Here is a 14,638-nt window from a genome sequence, read left to right as displayed (position 1 = left end):
GGGAGGCCCTGGGCCACATAGCAGAACTTAGGTTGAACTTGGAAGGTCCAAGGTCCCCTCCAAAAGGGGGAGTTGGCAGGAAGGGCTCTGTTCACTGTCACCTCAACCTTCAGGGGCAAGGTGGGCCGGGATGATTCTGCTTTGGGGCCTCCCCGCGGAGCTGCAGCCCTGGGTCCCGCCCAGCTCAGGCTTCTGCCCTGTGCCCCCCATCCACCTACACCCAGGCCTCGTGTCTTGGTCTGTAGAGCAGGAGTGACCGCCATCTCCTTCCCAGGCCCAGGTGAGGTGATGGGCGGTAGCTGCACTGCCCCAAGCCTGGCCCCTCCACACAGATGGGTAAACCAAGACCCTACTTGAGTCAGGGCTGGCCTAGGCCCACCCAACACCAGACACAGGTGGGGTGATGGTGGCAGGAACTGCTTTATTGGCTGAGGTGGGTGGGGCCTGCACCCCCCAGGAGCAAGACTCAGGCCTCCCCCATGGCCTGGCAATCCATGTCCTCGACCAGGTCCTGCAGGAAGGCCTTGTACTGGTCGGAGGTGAGCGAGAGCGGCTGGCTGTTGGAGATGTGCAGGTCCACGGTGTTCTCCAGGGAGGAGGCACCCCCCACCCGGGCCATGTCCAGCAGGGCCCTGAGGCACGTGGGAACGACCTGCAGGTAGGGGAGAGAGTCAGGAGGCCACATCCCACCACTGTCAGCCCAGGGGCAGATGAGAGACTACAACCCCCAGTAGCCCCCACCACAGCCCAGGACGGACCATTAGGCCCAGAGCTGCTGGGAAATGCCATGTTGCCCATCTTCACACCCTGGGGAGGCCAGGGCAGGAGCTGGGACTGTGGCTGCTGGAGGGGTTTCCAGAAGCCCCTGGGGCTGAGGCACTTGTCAGGACTCTTTAGAGAGGCTGCTGGGACTCAAAGTCTGCAACTTGCATGCGCTTAGAGAGCTCAAAGCAGGCTCTTGGGGTGAAGCCATGGGAAGGATACCAAGAAGCTCCTGGGGCCGAGGAACTGGTGCCTGGAGAGACTCGGAGTTTGCAGCTTTTCAAGGGGGCTTCTGGGAGCCACAGTTCCCAGAGCTGCCCATTCCCTGGGAGACCCCCCACTTGGCCCAGGGGCCCAGGCTGCAGACACCTTGACCATCACGAGCCTCTTGACCCACGGCTGGTCCTGTGGCCATGCCTCCCCCATGCAGAACCAGACTGTGTAGCGTGGTGAGCATCCACTCCCTTCGATGAAGGCAATCAGATCTGGGGGGTCCAGGAGCCTGGTCAGGGAGGGGAGAGGATCCTCTACCCACCCTCAAACCCGAGTCACTGCCCCCTTCTTTGACCAAAGTTGTGTCATTCCTCTGGCACAAACTGGGGTGCTCCTCCTCCCCCCTTTCCCATTAGGTAGAGCCTCCTTCCCACCTCCTACCCTGAGCTCAGCATCCAGAATGGGGAAACTGAGGCCCTGAGGGGGTGTCCACTCCCCAAGGGTGCTCAGTGACTCTGCCAATAGGATGTGGTTGGTGTTTGCTCCTTCACCCCCAAGACCCCCAAAGGTGGGTATGTCTGATACATAGTCATCAGCCACATATGGTTTTTTAAATTTAAACTGATGAATCAGAATGAAATAAAGTTACAAATTCAGTTCCTCATTATGTGCTCCGTGGCCACGTGTGGCTCATGGGTGCCAGGCCAGATAACGCAGAGGCAGAACTTTCTCATCATCACAGAAAGTTGTACCGGATAGCACTACTTCTGGGGATTTATCGTTCTTGCCAATTTGTTTCTCAACCACGATAATTAACGAGGATGGTGATGGTGGCAACGGCAGCTAATTCCCAGAGCACCTTCTGTCTGTGGAGCCCTGCGTCTCCTACCAGCTCTGGGTGGGCATCAGGGTGGGCGCACCAGCCCAGGCTGCCTGGCCCCGGGCCTCGCTCACCTGCTACAAAGGGCCTGAGGTCGAACACGCTTCCATCCTTGTTCTTGGGGACCTCGCCGTCTGGCCCGTGCCTGCTGTCGGGGAGCAGTTCCTCGCCCATGGCCCAGTACGTGTGGCACTGCCCCAGCCTCCGTGCCCAGAGCCGCTGCCCCTCCCTCCACAGGGCCAGGCCGCCCCCCAGGCAGCTCAGCACGCGCCGCACGTATCCCACCACGCCCTGGTCCGTCAGGGCACTCTCAGGGTCTGGCAGTCGGATCGGCTGCCCAGGCAGTGTCTGCTCCTCTGCCTCAGACCCCACCAGCCGCAGGCCCCTTGGACAGAAGACAGTCTGCTGGAAGGTCTGGCGGCCCCGGTAGAAGACAGTCACCTCAAACTCCCACTCTGAGCAGAGGCAGTGGGCAGCGGGAAGGGGGAGGGAGAGAAGGAGAGAGCGAGAGTGTAACGGAGTCTACGGCCCCAGCTGCAGCCCCTCCCACCCCCCAGCTGGCACTCACCGTCCTCCGGAACCAACAGCCCCCTCAGTGGGTTTTTGGGGGGTGCCAGGTCTGGACAGGGAGCGTGGATGTCCAAGCAGGGGCTCAGCAAGAGCTGAGGGGGTGGCTCAGGGGCCACGGCCAGGCCCGGGGGGTCCCCATCAGGCAGTGTGGCTAAGATCATGTCACCCAGTAACTCCTCCAAAATGTCCTCCTGGGGGGTGGAGAGGGAAGTGGGCATCGACAGCCTTCTCCAGAGACTTCAAAAAGGCTCAGCGACATGGGGCTCCATGGAGGACCAACCTGAGCAGACCTGCGCCCCACCCTTCCACGGCAGGAACAACAGAGCAGAGGCCCTGATCCATGCCAGGGGCTCCGGCAGCCCCAGGAGAGGAGCTAAATCCAACCCAAGAATCTGGCTCCCTGCCAGCCAGCCCCGGGCACAGAGACAGAAGCAGAACTTCAGAAGGGGCTTTCCCTGGCACAGAAGTCAGCAAGATCAGGGGTAGGAAGGTGTTGAGTGTGCAAGAGGCTGAGGGCACCCCGCAAAGTGAGGAAAGCTCTCAAGCCTGGAAAGGGGTGCCAGGGCTTTGAATGCCTAATGGAAGCTGAATTGCCTTGCAAGGATGCTGAGGTGGCTGTGAGCTGGGGAGGGGCAGGGTGGGCTCTGGGCCATGTGGGGGACAGACTAGAGGTCGGGGCTATGGAGAGGAGGCGCCCAGGCATGGAGGCCGAGGGGCACTCTTACGTGGGTATCCGGAATACTGTCTCTGCCACTGGTGTCTGGAGACATGTCTGGCTCAGGAGAGTCCCCTACTCCTGTCAGAAAGGCGGTGAGCAGAGTAGGTAGGGGTGCCGGGGACCCCAGAGAGCCCAGCCCCCCACGAGAAGCCGCACCCGCGGCACACCTGGTGTGACAAACTCGTAGATCTTGTGGGGGTCGACAGGGTCCTTGCTCCGGTCATCCACCAGGCGCAACCCCTCCTTCCGGTTCAGGGCGGACCGGAAATTCCTCTTCCAGGTCGGCCGGTCTTCCTTGTCTTTCCCGGGAGCGTAGGCGCCGCTGGCCTCAGCCCAGGCCTGGGGGGCACGGCAGGACCCCGGGAATGACTTAGACCCATCCCCCGGGGTGCTAACCGGGCCTCCTCGCGTCCTAACACCGGTGCTTCCTGGCCCTGCAAGATTCCTACCCCCAATTCTCGGGTTCTCCGCACCCCAGGCCCCGGCCTGAGCATCCAAACACCCAGCTATTTTCTCCCCGCCCCCCATCAGCCCCAGGGCCCCCTGTAATAACCCGTCCCCGTCCTCCAACTCCCCATACCGCCCCGCGGGTCCCTGGTCTGATGCTAACTGACCCCAGAGTGGTGACTCTGCGCCTCGCCCCCGATGCTCCAAAACCCGCCCCCAGGAGGCATTTCCTCCGCGTCCTGACCCCGCCTGCCCGGGGCCAGCGGCGGAACCCGGCGTTCCCACCCCGCCAGCGGCCCGCCCGCCTCCGCCCAGGCGCACGGACCCCCAAATGTCCGTTACTCTCGGGGGACCGGGCCCCGCAGGCAAACCCCGCCTCCCCGCTTCATTCTCTGGATCCGGCCGCGCCGTCCCGGGTTTCCCGCGCTCCGGCCCACGCACCTGGAAGATGCGGAAGTCCTCCTGCTGGGCATCCTGCCGCAGGCCGTGCTTCCAGGGGATGCGGAAGCGCGTGCGGCCCTCGTCCACCCAGGCCACGCCCTCCAGCTGCCCCAGGTCCAGCTGCAAACGCAGCCAGGGCAGGATCCGCGGCTTTGGGGTTCCCATTGTCCGGCCTGCGCGCAGGGGGGAAGTTCCTGGGGGCGGGAGGCTTCCCCAGAGTAGCCCCCCAACTGAGCGAAGACTCCCTCCCACCTCCGACCATGGGGCCTTCTCCGTCCCCAGTTCCTGCGGTGCACACCATCTTCCACCTAAATTTCCCCACTGCAGTCCCTTACTCACTGTGTCCCCTCCCTCCCCATTACCCAGTGCACACCCTCCCCCCGCATTTCCAGGCTGGCGCCCTCCCTCGTTATTTCAGTAGAAACGCTACCTCCACGGTTACCCCAGTGCAGACATCCCTTCAGACTTCCCACGGAAGTCCCTACCCTCACCTCACCTCTCACCCACCCCCCCCACCTGTTTCCAGAGCAGATCTCCATTCGCAGTTCTCCCCACACGGAGAGGGCACACCCCCACTTTCTAGAGTAGACTCCTTCCTTTTGCAGAGTAAGCCTCCCCTCCCCTCCGTCCCGCGGAGGAGGCCCCGCCTCCGGTCCCCCTCGGTCATGGGGGGCCCACGTACCGGCCTGGGCCACTCCCTCCTGCAGCTTCTCCCGCAGTTTCCCAGCGTGGCCCTTTCCTGTCCCCAGAGTGCCTACTCCCCCCTTTCTCCTATGGGTGGGACCCACCCTTCCTCCAGCGCCTGTTCACTACCCGACCCCATCAACGCTCTCCCCAGTTCTTCCGCGTTACCCACGTCGAGCCTCGCCCCTGTCTTCTGAGCTCCGGGGTAGCTCCCCAACGCCAAGCTGCGCACCCCACTTCCCGCCAGCTGGGTTTTAGATGCGCAGGACTTTCTCTTCTATCCAGGTCTTGGAATAAAAACTTTGTTATCGTTTGGGTGCCAGACTCCAGGGCCAAAGGGATGGTTCCATGGGCTCGGCGCCTCCCTCTATGCCCTTTTGAGGCTCTCCGGCCGCCGGCATGGCATGCTGGGAACGCCATATGCAAATTTACGGACACCCAGCGCCCCGCCCCTGCCCTGTCTGGGTACAACGCCGGCCCAGTGCGCAGGCGCGGGAACGGCGCCCTAAAAAGTTTGCCCAAGTTGCGCCGAGGAGGTGGAGGCGGTGGCAGAGGCGGTGGCAGAGGCGGTGGCAGCGGCGGTGGCGTCGGGGACCAGGTGAGCGGAGCGTTGGCGAGGACTAGGGCGAGCGGGGAAGAGGAAGGGATCGCGACCCCGGAGCGGGCGCCCCAGCCCCGCTTCTCCGAGACCCAAGCGTCCCAGATCCCCACATTCCAGCCAGCGCCTGATAGAGAAACTACACCTCCCAGCAGGCTGCGCAGCAAACGAGCGCGGGCCGAGGGGGAGTTTGCTTTGAAGCCTGCAGGGATTGGTAGTTCCCCATCCTGGACGGGCTTCAGTAGCTTGGTTAATGCCTCCTTCGGAATCCAGGAGTCGAAGCCCCCGGCCCCTATCCTCCCCCAGGATCCAGGCATCTTGTTTCAGTGCCTCCTCTCCCTCCCAACTCAAGAGTCCAGACTGCTTACGCCCAGGAGTTGCAGTCCCCAGCCCCCTTCTCCCTTGGGGACTCTTGAGGCCTGCCTCTGACCCCTCCTCATTCTGGCCCCAAGCCTCTCTTCCATGTGGACTCTGGGGACCAGCGCTTGGCTCCCCATCTCACAGGTGCCCCCATGGCAGGCTCGGAGGAGCTGGGGCTCCGGGATGACACGCTGAGGGTGCTAGCTGCCTTCCTTAGGCGGGGTGATGTGTCTGGGTCCACCGTTACAGCTCCACCCAGGTAAGAGGGGTTGCCCTCTGTCCCCCAGGGGCCCGCTTTTAGGGTGGGGTCCACTCTGACTCCTGCTTGTGATCTGTCTGTTTCCTTCCTTCCCCTCATACCTGTCTCTGTTCCCCATCCCTGGGGCCACAGGGAGAGGTCCTCAGTGGGAGGAAGAAGGGACTGCTTGCAGGGGGCCTCTGAGATCACTCTCTGAGGTTTCCCTCCCCAGGAGTCCTGCCCAGGAGCAGCCAACAGATTTCCTGAGCCGCCTTCGCCGATGCCTTCCCTGCCCCCTAGGGCAAGGAGACGTTCCCCCTGACTCCCCTCGGCCTTGCTCCCTGCCCCTCCGCCCCTGCTACAGATCAGGGCCTGGTAAGAGATTTCCCCACATCACCTGTGAAACCAGCAGGTCCAGGAGCCTTGATTCCTGAAGCACAGACAAAATCAGGAACTAGTTTGAGACCTCACCAAGCGTCACCATCCGGCCCTGCCCCATGGAGATCTCTATCTGGGCTGTTGGTTCCTTTCTCTCTGGTTATCATCTCTCTTCTTCCATGCATGCTTCCCTATGCCTGGGAATTTTCTAGCCATAAGTACCCCCAAATTGGGAAGCAGGAGAACTGGTTTTCAGTTATGCTTCTCTGATTGCTGGGTTATATGATCTGGGAAAATCCTTTCCCATTCTCCAATAGCAAATGAGGAGACTAGCTTGGACTTGATCAAGAATAGACCAGGTTTCCTCTCTTGGGAGCCTGGGAAGACTAGTAATGGCCTCCGGGAGGAAAAGCACTGAGATCACCAGAAGATGCCCAAAATGGGCCGGGCCCAGGGTGGAAAGTCTTGGGAAGATCTCCAGGGTTCCGTTCAGCCCTAACATTCTAAGCCCAGATTGGGGCACAATGTAGAAAATACCAGGGTTTGGGAGTCTTTTCCAGCTTTCCCACTGGATGTTAGTGTCCTTTATTATAAAATGGAAATCATTGCCCCCTGGTGAAGTGGTTGGGAGAAGGAGAGAATCCATAAGTCACTGATGGCCTGGAGACTCCTCACTGATTCCTTTCACCCCAGGCCCAGCTACTCCAGACTTCTATGCCCTGGTGGCCCAGCGGCTGGAACAGCTGGTCCAAGAGCAGCTGAGATCCCCACCTAGCCCAGGTGAGGTGCAGAGGGGCCTTGCAGGAGGACGGGGGTAGGAGGGTAGCCTGGTTCAGACCCCAGGATAATTCTCTTTTGCCTCCAGAGTTACAGGGTCCCCCACTCACGGAGAAGGAAGCCCTGCTGCGGAGGCTGGTGGCCTTGCTGGAGGAGGAGGCGGAAGTCATCAATGAGAAGGTGATGGGCCCTCTCTTCCATCCCTCAGGGAGGATTGGAATGGTGTTTGGCAGGGCATTGGGACCAGAAACCTCCATTTTCATTGGCTGGTCCGAAGGGGAGAGGGTTGGATAAACCCTCAATGAAGAGTTGAGTGACAAGGGGGGAGTACAGCCAGGGCAGTACTTTAGGCTAGCGGACTGTTGGGGGGCGTGGCCTACATGCAAGGGGCGTCATCATCAGAGGCAAGATCTAGGCAGAAGATTGGGCCAAGTTGGGGATGTAAGGGGAGTTATCTTTGGGGGTGGGGAGGGGGACTGTCTAAAATCTGAGGCCCTGAATGACTTCAGGGAGGTCATGGCTTAGAGTGTGGGGGAAACCGAGTGTTAGAGGGGGCGGGGCATGCGGCCGTGCCCTAAAGCTGATTGGCTCCTGGGCTTGGGTAACGTGCATGGCCTCATTGAATTGTAGAGGGGCGGGTTCTTGCAGACCCTAGCTAGGCCTCCGGGGCTCTGATTGACTAGGAAATCCAAAGGGGGCGTGGCTTGGAGATAAGCGTATAGAACGCCCTTATTGGCTGTGGAAACCTTGGTGGAGGCGTGGCTTAGCCTCTGGTTTTAGACCCCTCCCCTGGGAATAAGTTGGGTGAGTCCAGAGTGTGGCTTGTGATTGGCTATGTGATGTTCAGGGGCGTGGCTTAGAGTCAGGGTCTAGATGTTGACCGAGCCTCCAGTCTCCTTTTGGCCGGCTCCGGCTGGGGGCGTGGCTGAGGCGGGCCTGCCCCTTCCCTCCTCTCGCCGCAGCTGGCCTCGGACCCCGCCTTACGCCGCAAGCTGACCTGCCTCTCCACCGGCTCGTTCGCTCGCCTCGTGGAGCTCTTTTCCAGCCGCGGGGATGGCCCCGGCCCCCGCCCCCGCCCCACACGCGCCTCGCAGCCGTGCCCCGGGCCCCCGCCGCCTTCCCCGGAGCCTCTGGCGCGCCTGGCCCTGGCCCTGGAGCTGAGCCGCCGCGTGGCCCACCTGGGGGGCACCCTGGCCGGGCTCAGCGTGGAGCACGTGCACAGCTTCGCGCCGTGGATCCAGGCCCACGGGGGCTGGGTGAGCCGCGCAAGCGTCCCCCCAGGTCTCGCTTCACCCAACTGTGCTGTGGGGGCGGCATCTCTGGCTTCCCTTCCGGCTCGGAGGTGCCCTCCCAGCTAAGCCATCCGTTCCTCGTGTGTACCTGGCACTGGCGATCAGGGCAGAGGCTCTTCCTACCTTAAACCACGCTGCCATGCGGGTGATAGCTGTAAGCCCCGAAACCAGCCATTGTCCCTCCCGGCTCCTTTACACCTCTCTAAAGGAGGGTGAATGAGAGCCCCACCCCCTCACCCCTTTAGGGCTGTTGTAGGATTAGGATGGGATGCTTGGAGCGGTGATGGCTCCGCGTGGGCATTTGGTGCTTGTCTGCCCCCGTGGCTGCCGGATAGCCCTTCCCGGCTACCCCCCTGCCCGCCCCGCCTTGCTAGTCTGCTCTGGGAGGGTCCCCTCACCCCCATCGGGAATCTCAGCCACTTCCGCGCCCTCCCACTCACTCCCCCCTTCCTGCTTTCCTTCATTCCGCAGCGCTCGCACCTTCTAACAGATGCTAGAGCTCACTTGTTTCGCGTTTTTGCAGCAGCCACAAAGGGTCAGGATCCCTTCCTTTTCTGCTCGCGGCTTTATCTCCGGTGCCCGTGCCCGCTAAGGAAGGGCTGGATTGGGCCCAGCGCTCCGGCCGTGCGTCCTGAGCAGCTTTTGGCAACTGTCTGCTTCCTGCCCGGGGCGCAAGTTTTCCCTTGCGGACCCGCCTCGAAAATCGCTGTGGGGGTCACTGAGAGGAGGCGCGTGCGGGGCTCTTAGAACGGAGTCATAGCTTCATAACTGGCAGAAGCGGGCCTGCTGTGTCTGGAGCAGGATGAGCGAGGGGGGCAGGCGGGGAGGGGGCGTCCGGATCGGGCAGGGCCCGGTGGCCCACGGCCGGGAGTGAGCCGCGAGCCTGGGGAGGACTCCGGCCCAGGGACGCGCTGGCCGTGGGAACCGGCGCCCTCTGGCGGCCGTCTGGGGAACGGACTCGGGGGGGGTCGAGGCCCGAGTTTGGGGGGTGCAGCTCAGAAATTGGAGGTGTTCACTTAGGCTTGAGGCGCCCTTCAGATCTCCTAAGCGAGGTGTTTAGGAGACAGCGGGCATAAGTGCCTGGAGCTCAGCGAAGTAGCACATTTATTTAGAAAAAAAAATTTTTCAATAAGGATAATGGGTAAGTGGAGTGAGCCTTCAGGGTGGGCCCGATAGCTGGTCAAGGATGGCAGCTGCGTGATCCCAGTTAATCCCCATGGCAACCTCATGGGGTTCTATTAACCTCATCTTAGAGCACAGGGGAAAATCACTCCTGCAGGGGATTGGAGTGGGGACACTGATCAGAGCCAGGCTCTTCGTCATTAAAACCCCAAGTCCTTTCGGGGTCTCCGTCCCCCTCTCTCTGCGCCTCTGTCCTCCTCCCTAATGGTTCTTTGCTGTCCCCTGCCTCTGACCTCAGGGGCCAGGGTGGACACTGGTGTGAGCGGAGGACGCCTTCCCGGCTCACTGGGCCCTGCCGCTTCTCCCCTCCAGGAGGGCATCCTGGCCATCTCGCCTGTGGACTTGAACTTACCCCTGGACTGAGATTATCCTCAGAAGCTGCTACAAAACTCGACCTCATGTCCCCCAACCTCAGGTGCTGTGCCAGGCCTCCCTGCCCCACTCGGGATAGTGGGGGGAGGCTGCCTTTTCTATTTTTGCCAAAAAAAAAAAAAAAAAAGTTTATAAACTCTTCTTTTCATATTAAAAATTTTTAAGAGTTTTGTTTGTCATTTCACTCAAGAGCTAAAGTGTCACCTTCCCTAAGAAGAGGAGATTGAGCTCAAGTATCTGTGGTTAATTCATTAAGGAAAGAACCAAAACATTCTTTCTAGAAGTATTCCTTTTGAGTACCTTCAAGAGTCGTCTCTTGGTAGCATTCTTGATGATATCATTAATTACATTTTTCCCTATTGTCACAGTTTGATTATCTGGCTGTTATCCCGTATGGATGTCCTTGAGTTTTTCCAGCCAGTCCGGGAAGAAAGTTACCAGCTTCTCTCATGGGGTTTCCGTAGGCACTGTCCACTCCTAGTTTTTCTCCTCTTTTCCCATTACTCCTTCTGGACCTTTTTGGCTGGTTGCCCCCTCCTCTACCTATAAACCAGGGGTTTGTCACCTTTTTAGGGCTCTGGACCCCCTCACAGAGTAATGTTTCTAAAGGCATAAAGTGAAATGCACAGGATTCCAAAGGAAACCAATGGTATGGAAATAAAGTCACCAGCAGTACTCTAAAAATTTGTGGTGTGATAGTAGGTGTGCTTCGTCGTGAGCACATTAATTAGAAAGACCAAGTGTGCGTCTGATTACCATGATTTTGAAGTAGTTGCACAACAATGAATGACACTTCAAGGGGCATAATGTGTTGATTGTCTCCCCAAAAAAGATATGTGGAATCCCTGATTCCTGGTACCTGTGCTCATGTTTTTGTTTGGAAATGGAGTCTTTGGTGTAATTAAGTCCAGATGAGGTCATTGAATGAGAGTGGGCTCATCCAGTATGATTGGTGTCCTAAGAAGAGAAGAGGGACAGATGGGGAGGTCAAGTCGGCATGTGAAGACAGAGGCAGGGATTGGAGAGATGTAGCCACAAGCCAAGGGATGCCAGAGGTGGCCACTGGATGCTAGGAAGAGGCTACACCTTGATTTCCAACTGTGGAAGAATGCATGGCTGTTGTTTTCAGCCACCCAATTTGGGGTGATTTGTTACAACAGCCCCAGGAAACCAAGATGTGTTCGTTTTGTACTGCTGGGCAACAAGTTACCATGAACGCAGCAGCTTAGAATAATACCCGTTTATTATTGTGGTTTCTGTGGGCCAGGAAGCAGGGAAGAGCTTAACCGTGCCACTTGTTCAGAGTCTCACCAGGCTGTGACCAAATTGGGGGCTGGGACTGTGGTCTCATCTGAGGCTTGGGTCCCCTTCCCAGCCCACACTGTTATTGGTAGAATTCATTTCCTCACAGCCCTAGGGAGCATGGTACCAAAAGTGCACCTTCAAGACGAGCAGGAGAATCTCTGCCCTCAGGGAAGCCATAAGCAACTTTCAAAGGACTACCACCTGATTAAGTCAGGCCCACCCAGGGTGAACTCCCTTTTGTTTACCTCAAAGTCAGGTCATTTGGGGGCGTAATTAAATCTGCAAAATCCCTTCACCCTGGCCAAATAAGGTAACCTAACCAAGGGGTGAGATCCTTCTCCTTTTTCATATAAGGCACCCTAGTCCTGGTAACCCCAGGGAGAAATCTCCGGGCCATCTCGGAGTTCTGCCCATCACGTGAGGTATCTACAAGTGTGACGGGACATGGATGCATCTGTGATGTATGTTGGTGACCAACATGGGCACTAACCTGACCTTGGTTTGTTCCTTTCATCCTTAATTGAAGAAAATGCTGCACTGCTGTTTTAGTGACAAGTGTGAGTTCCTAGCATTTGAGCTCATGGAAACCCTGAATTTTCAAGTTGGCCCCACATCAAGAATCCCTGCTAAATGTCTGTGTGCCGGGGCTACGCGTCCAACTCCACCACCTCCTCACTGATCTCAGGCATTCCATGGGCTGTGACCCCCACCTTGGGCAGGGCTAGCCGAGGGAAGTATAACGTGAGCCAGATACCTTACGGTATTTAGAATTTACTCAGAGCCCCCTTGAGGCAAAGCAAAAAGAAACAGGTAAGTTGATTTTAACAATATATTTTATTTACCCCATATATCCAAAATGTAATCGCCTCAACAGGTAATTGATACAAATATTATTCACGGTCAATTTCAGATTCTTTCTCTTTGTACTAAGTTTGTGTGGTCTGGTGTGGGTTTTGTACTTGTCACACAACCTGATTCAGACTCGCTGCAGCCTGAGTGCTTGTATACCTCATGTAGCCAGTGGCTGCAAGATGGGAAAATGGGGATTTTGATGCTGATGACACCCCTCCAGCCCGGGATTCTACTCCCCCCACCCCCACCCCACAATCACCCGGCCCACTACCATCTTCTTGGTTATTTCCTAGTATTATAGAAATAGTTTGTTACAATTTTTATTCTTATAATAGCACAGAGCAGAAATAATTAATCAGGTCAAATACCTGGAAATCAGGGGGAAAAATAGACAAATGCTGATACATTTGGAAAAAATAGCAAAAAATTGCTTTAGGACCCATAAAGCATACAATGTAGAGGTGAAGATTGGGTCTGAAAATTGATTCAAAAGAGAATGTGAAGAAAATGAAAAGGCAAGCCACAGACTGGGAAAAATATTCTCAATTGATATGTCTGACAAAGACTCGTATCTAGAATATATAAAGAACCTTTACAATTCATTAATAAGAAAACGAACCCATTTTTTTTTAAATTGGCTAAAGTTTTGAATAGTCACCTGCTGAAAGAAGGTAGACAAATGGTCAATGAGCATATGTAAGGATGTTCACCACCTTCAGTTATCAGGGCAATGGATGCTAAACCCACCAGAATGGTTAAAATTAAAGACTAGTCATATTAAGTGCTGACAAGGACAGAAAGCAACCAGAGCTCCTGTTGGTGGGGATGCAAAGAGGAAGAACACAGTTGGAAAACTGGCAGTGTCTTATAAACATACACCCAACACACAACCCAGCCATGGTGCACCTAAGAGGAAAGAAAAGAGGAATGAAAGTGTACGTCCAGACTCATTAAGACTGTATCATTGGATCATTCCAATCCTCTGAAATTTTAGAAAAGGCAAAAGTAAACTGAAGTGACAGAAAACAGAAAGCAGTTGTTTCTGGGGTTGGGGGGGCGGGGGAGGTATCGCCTGGAGAGGGTCACCGAGGAACTCGCTGTATCTGAACCATCAAACTACTTCGAATGGGAGCAGATGGTTGTATATAAATTATACCTTTAATAAAGTTGATTTTTAAAAAAAGGAACTAAGAGGGATATAGTCTGTCAAAACACAGTTCAGTGGCTTCCTAGTGGCGTGACCCAGGCCTCAGTTTCCCCTTCTGCACCTGGCGCACGTGCTGTCAGGAGGAGGATGGTGGCGCCTTCTAAGCGCCCTAATGAACTTCAGCTACGTTCGGCCACAGCAACACAGTGACAAAGAGTTGCAAAGAAGGGGGGGTGGGGGGAGAGTCAGCCCCGCGGGGACGGGAAGAAGGGTCTGTACAATAAAGCAAAAGAGTGAGGGCGCCGGGTGCGCCCGGAAACTGGGAGGGGGTCAGTGCTGGGGGGAGGGTTGCGGCCAGACAGGTGGGGACAGCAGCCGCCGGGCTGGGAAGCCCCTGGGGGGCTGTGGGCAGCGGCGGGGTGGGGATGGGGTGCTGGGGGTGGGGGAGGAGGGTCCGGGCAGCAGGGGCGGGGCTGGGGCCTGACAGGCTGGGGAAGGAAGGGGCTCGGTGGTCAGGCCAGGTGACTAGGTGGGAGGTGGCGCCGTCCCGATTTGGGGACCCGGGAAGAGAGGTTGGGGTGGGGGGAGCACTCAGCTCATTGGTGTCGCGGAGACGAAGAGGAGAGGCGGGACAGAGAGCTAATAATGAGGTGGTGTTGGAAATCTCAGTGGGGAGGAGTTCGCCAGGGAGGAGGGCATGCCAGGACTTCCAGGCTTTGCAGATGCCCGGAGATGTTACATCGGGCTCATTTCGGGATTGGAGAGAAGTTAGGATTGAGGAGAGTAGTGGGGTAGAAGCCAGGAGAGGCGGGGTTCACGAATTCCGTCCTTTTCCCCCATCTTCATTCAGCAGGTCCAGGAAAGCTTCCTGGAGGAGGTGACGTCTAGGAGTCGGCCAAAGGGTGGGGGATGTTCCGACCAGGGGGCAGGGCTTGGGCAAAGGCTAAAACCTTGAGAGGGACGGGGGGGGAGTTTGAAAATCTTGGATCACTTAAGTGAAGGGCTAGGAGTTAATGCTTTGACGTCTGAGCCTACTACTGACTTGTCTGAGGGCCTCAGTGAACTCCACCCTCTCCCGGGGCTCCTCATTGCTTCCGTTTTTCCTTCAGGTAAATGGGCACAAACTCCCTTGTTCCTCCTGTACTCCCCTGGGGCCTGGAGAATCCATCGAAGATGGAAGATGAGTGACATTTCCCATGAGCCAAGCGCTGGAGCCTAAAGTCCTACGCTCCTCCCTCGGGGGCCAATCGCCGTGTTCTCCTTGAGGTCTGCCAGCTGACGAGAGCCGCCCTTTTGGCTAAACCAATGGCAGCGGCCAAGAGAGGGGCTGTTTTGGTGATGGACAGCTCTGTTTTAAGATGTCCGCTTAGCGCGGGGCCTGCCGGGAAGCTTTGAGACGGCGCTGGGCGGGACGGGGGGAAA

General features: G+C 57.4%; 2 protein-coding genes across 6 annotated transcripts; one reads left to right on the top strand and one right to left on the bottom strand.

Moving 5' to 3' along the window:
* Positions 1 to 401: 401 nt before the first annotated feature.
* On the bottom strand, positions 402 to 5,111 carry IRF3 (interferon regulatory factor 3). 4 transcript variants are annotated; one of them, XM_037820030.1, is made up of 8 exons: positions 4,548 to 4,638; positions 4,032 to 4,204; positions 3,311 to 3,482; positions 3,151 to 3,221; positions 2,424 to 2,616; positions 1,930 to 2,310; positions 1,132 to 1,247; positions 402 to 652 (listed from the first exon to the last, which is right to left on the bottom strand). In XM_037820030.1, exons 2-8 carry the CDS (start codon positions 4,194 to 4,196, stop codon positions 467 to 469), a joined length of 1,284 nt encoding a protein of 427 aa, XP_037675958.1. In that variant the 5' UTR covers positions 4,197 to 4,204; positions 4,548 to 4,638; the 3' UTR covers positions 402 to 466. The 4 variants fall into 4 exon arrangements, with proteins under 4 accessions (XP_037675958.1, XP_037675960.1, XP_037675959.1 ...); XM_037820032.1 differs by lacking the exon at positions 4,548 to 4,638 and adding an exon at positions 4,884 to 5,111 and having other exon boundaries at positions 467 to 652; XM_037820031.1 differs by lacking the exon at positions 4,548 to 4,638 and adding an exon at positions 4,888 to 5,110 and having other exon boundaries at positions 467 to 652.
* An 83-nt stretch (positions 5,112 to 5,194) lies between these two features.
* On the top strand, positions 5,195 to 10,596 carry BCL2L12 (BCL2 like 12). Of its 2 annotated transcripts, XM_037820034.1 has the most exons (7): positions 5,195 to 5,313; positions 5,818 to 5,932; positions 6,144 to 6,286; positions 6,983 to 7,069; positions 7,155 to 7,246; positions 8,029 to 8,322; positions 9,853 to 10,596. In XM_037820034.1, the coding sequence occupies exons 2-7, from the start codon at positions 5,826 to 5,828 to the stop codon at positions 9,901 to 9,903; spliced, it is 774 nt and encodes a 257-aa protein (XP_037675962.1). In that variant the 5' UTR covers positions 5,195 to 5,313; positions 5,818 to 5,825; the 3' UTR covers positions 9,904 to 10,596. The 2 variants fall into 2 exon arrangements, with proteins under 2 accessions (XP_037675962.1, XP_037675963.1); XM_037820035.1 differs by lacking the exon at positions 8,029 to 8,322.
* Positions 10,597 to 14,638: the final 4,042 nt, after the last annotated feature.

This window comes from Choloepus didactylus, chromosome 27 (assembly GCF_015220235.1).
Source record: "Choloepus didactylus isolate mChoDid1 chromosome 27, mChoDid1.pri, whole genome shotgun sequence".
Taxonomy (NCBI): domain Eukaryota; kingdom Metazoa; phylum Chordata; class Mammalia; order Pilosa; family Megalonychidae; genus Choloepus; species Choloepus didactylus.
This window is presented reverse-complemented; position numbering and strand designations above follow the sequence as displayed.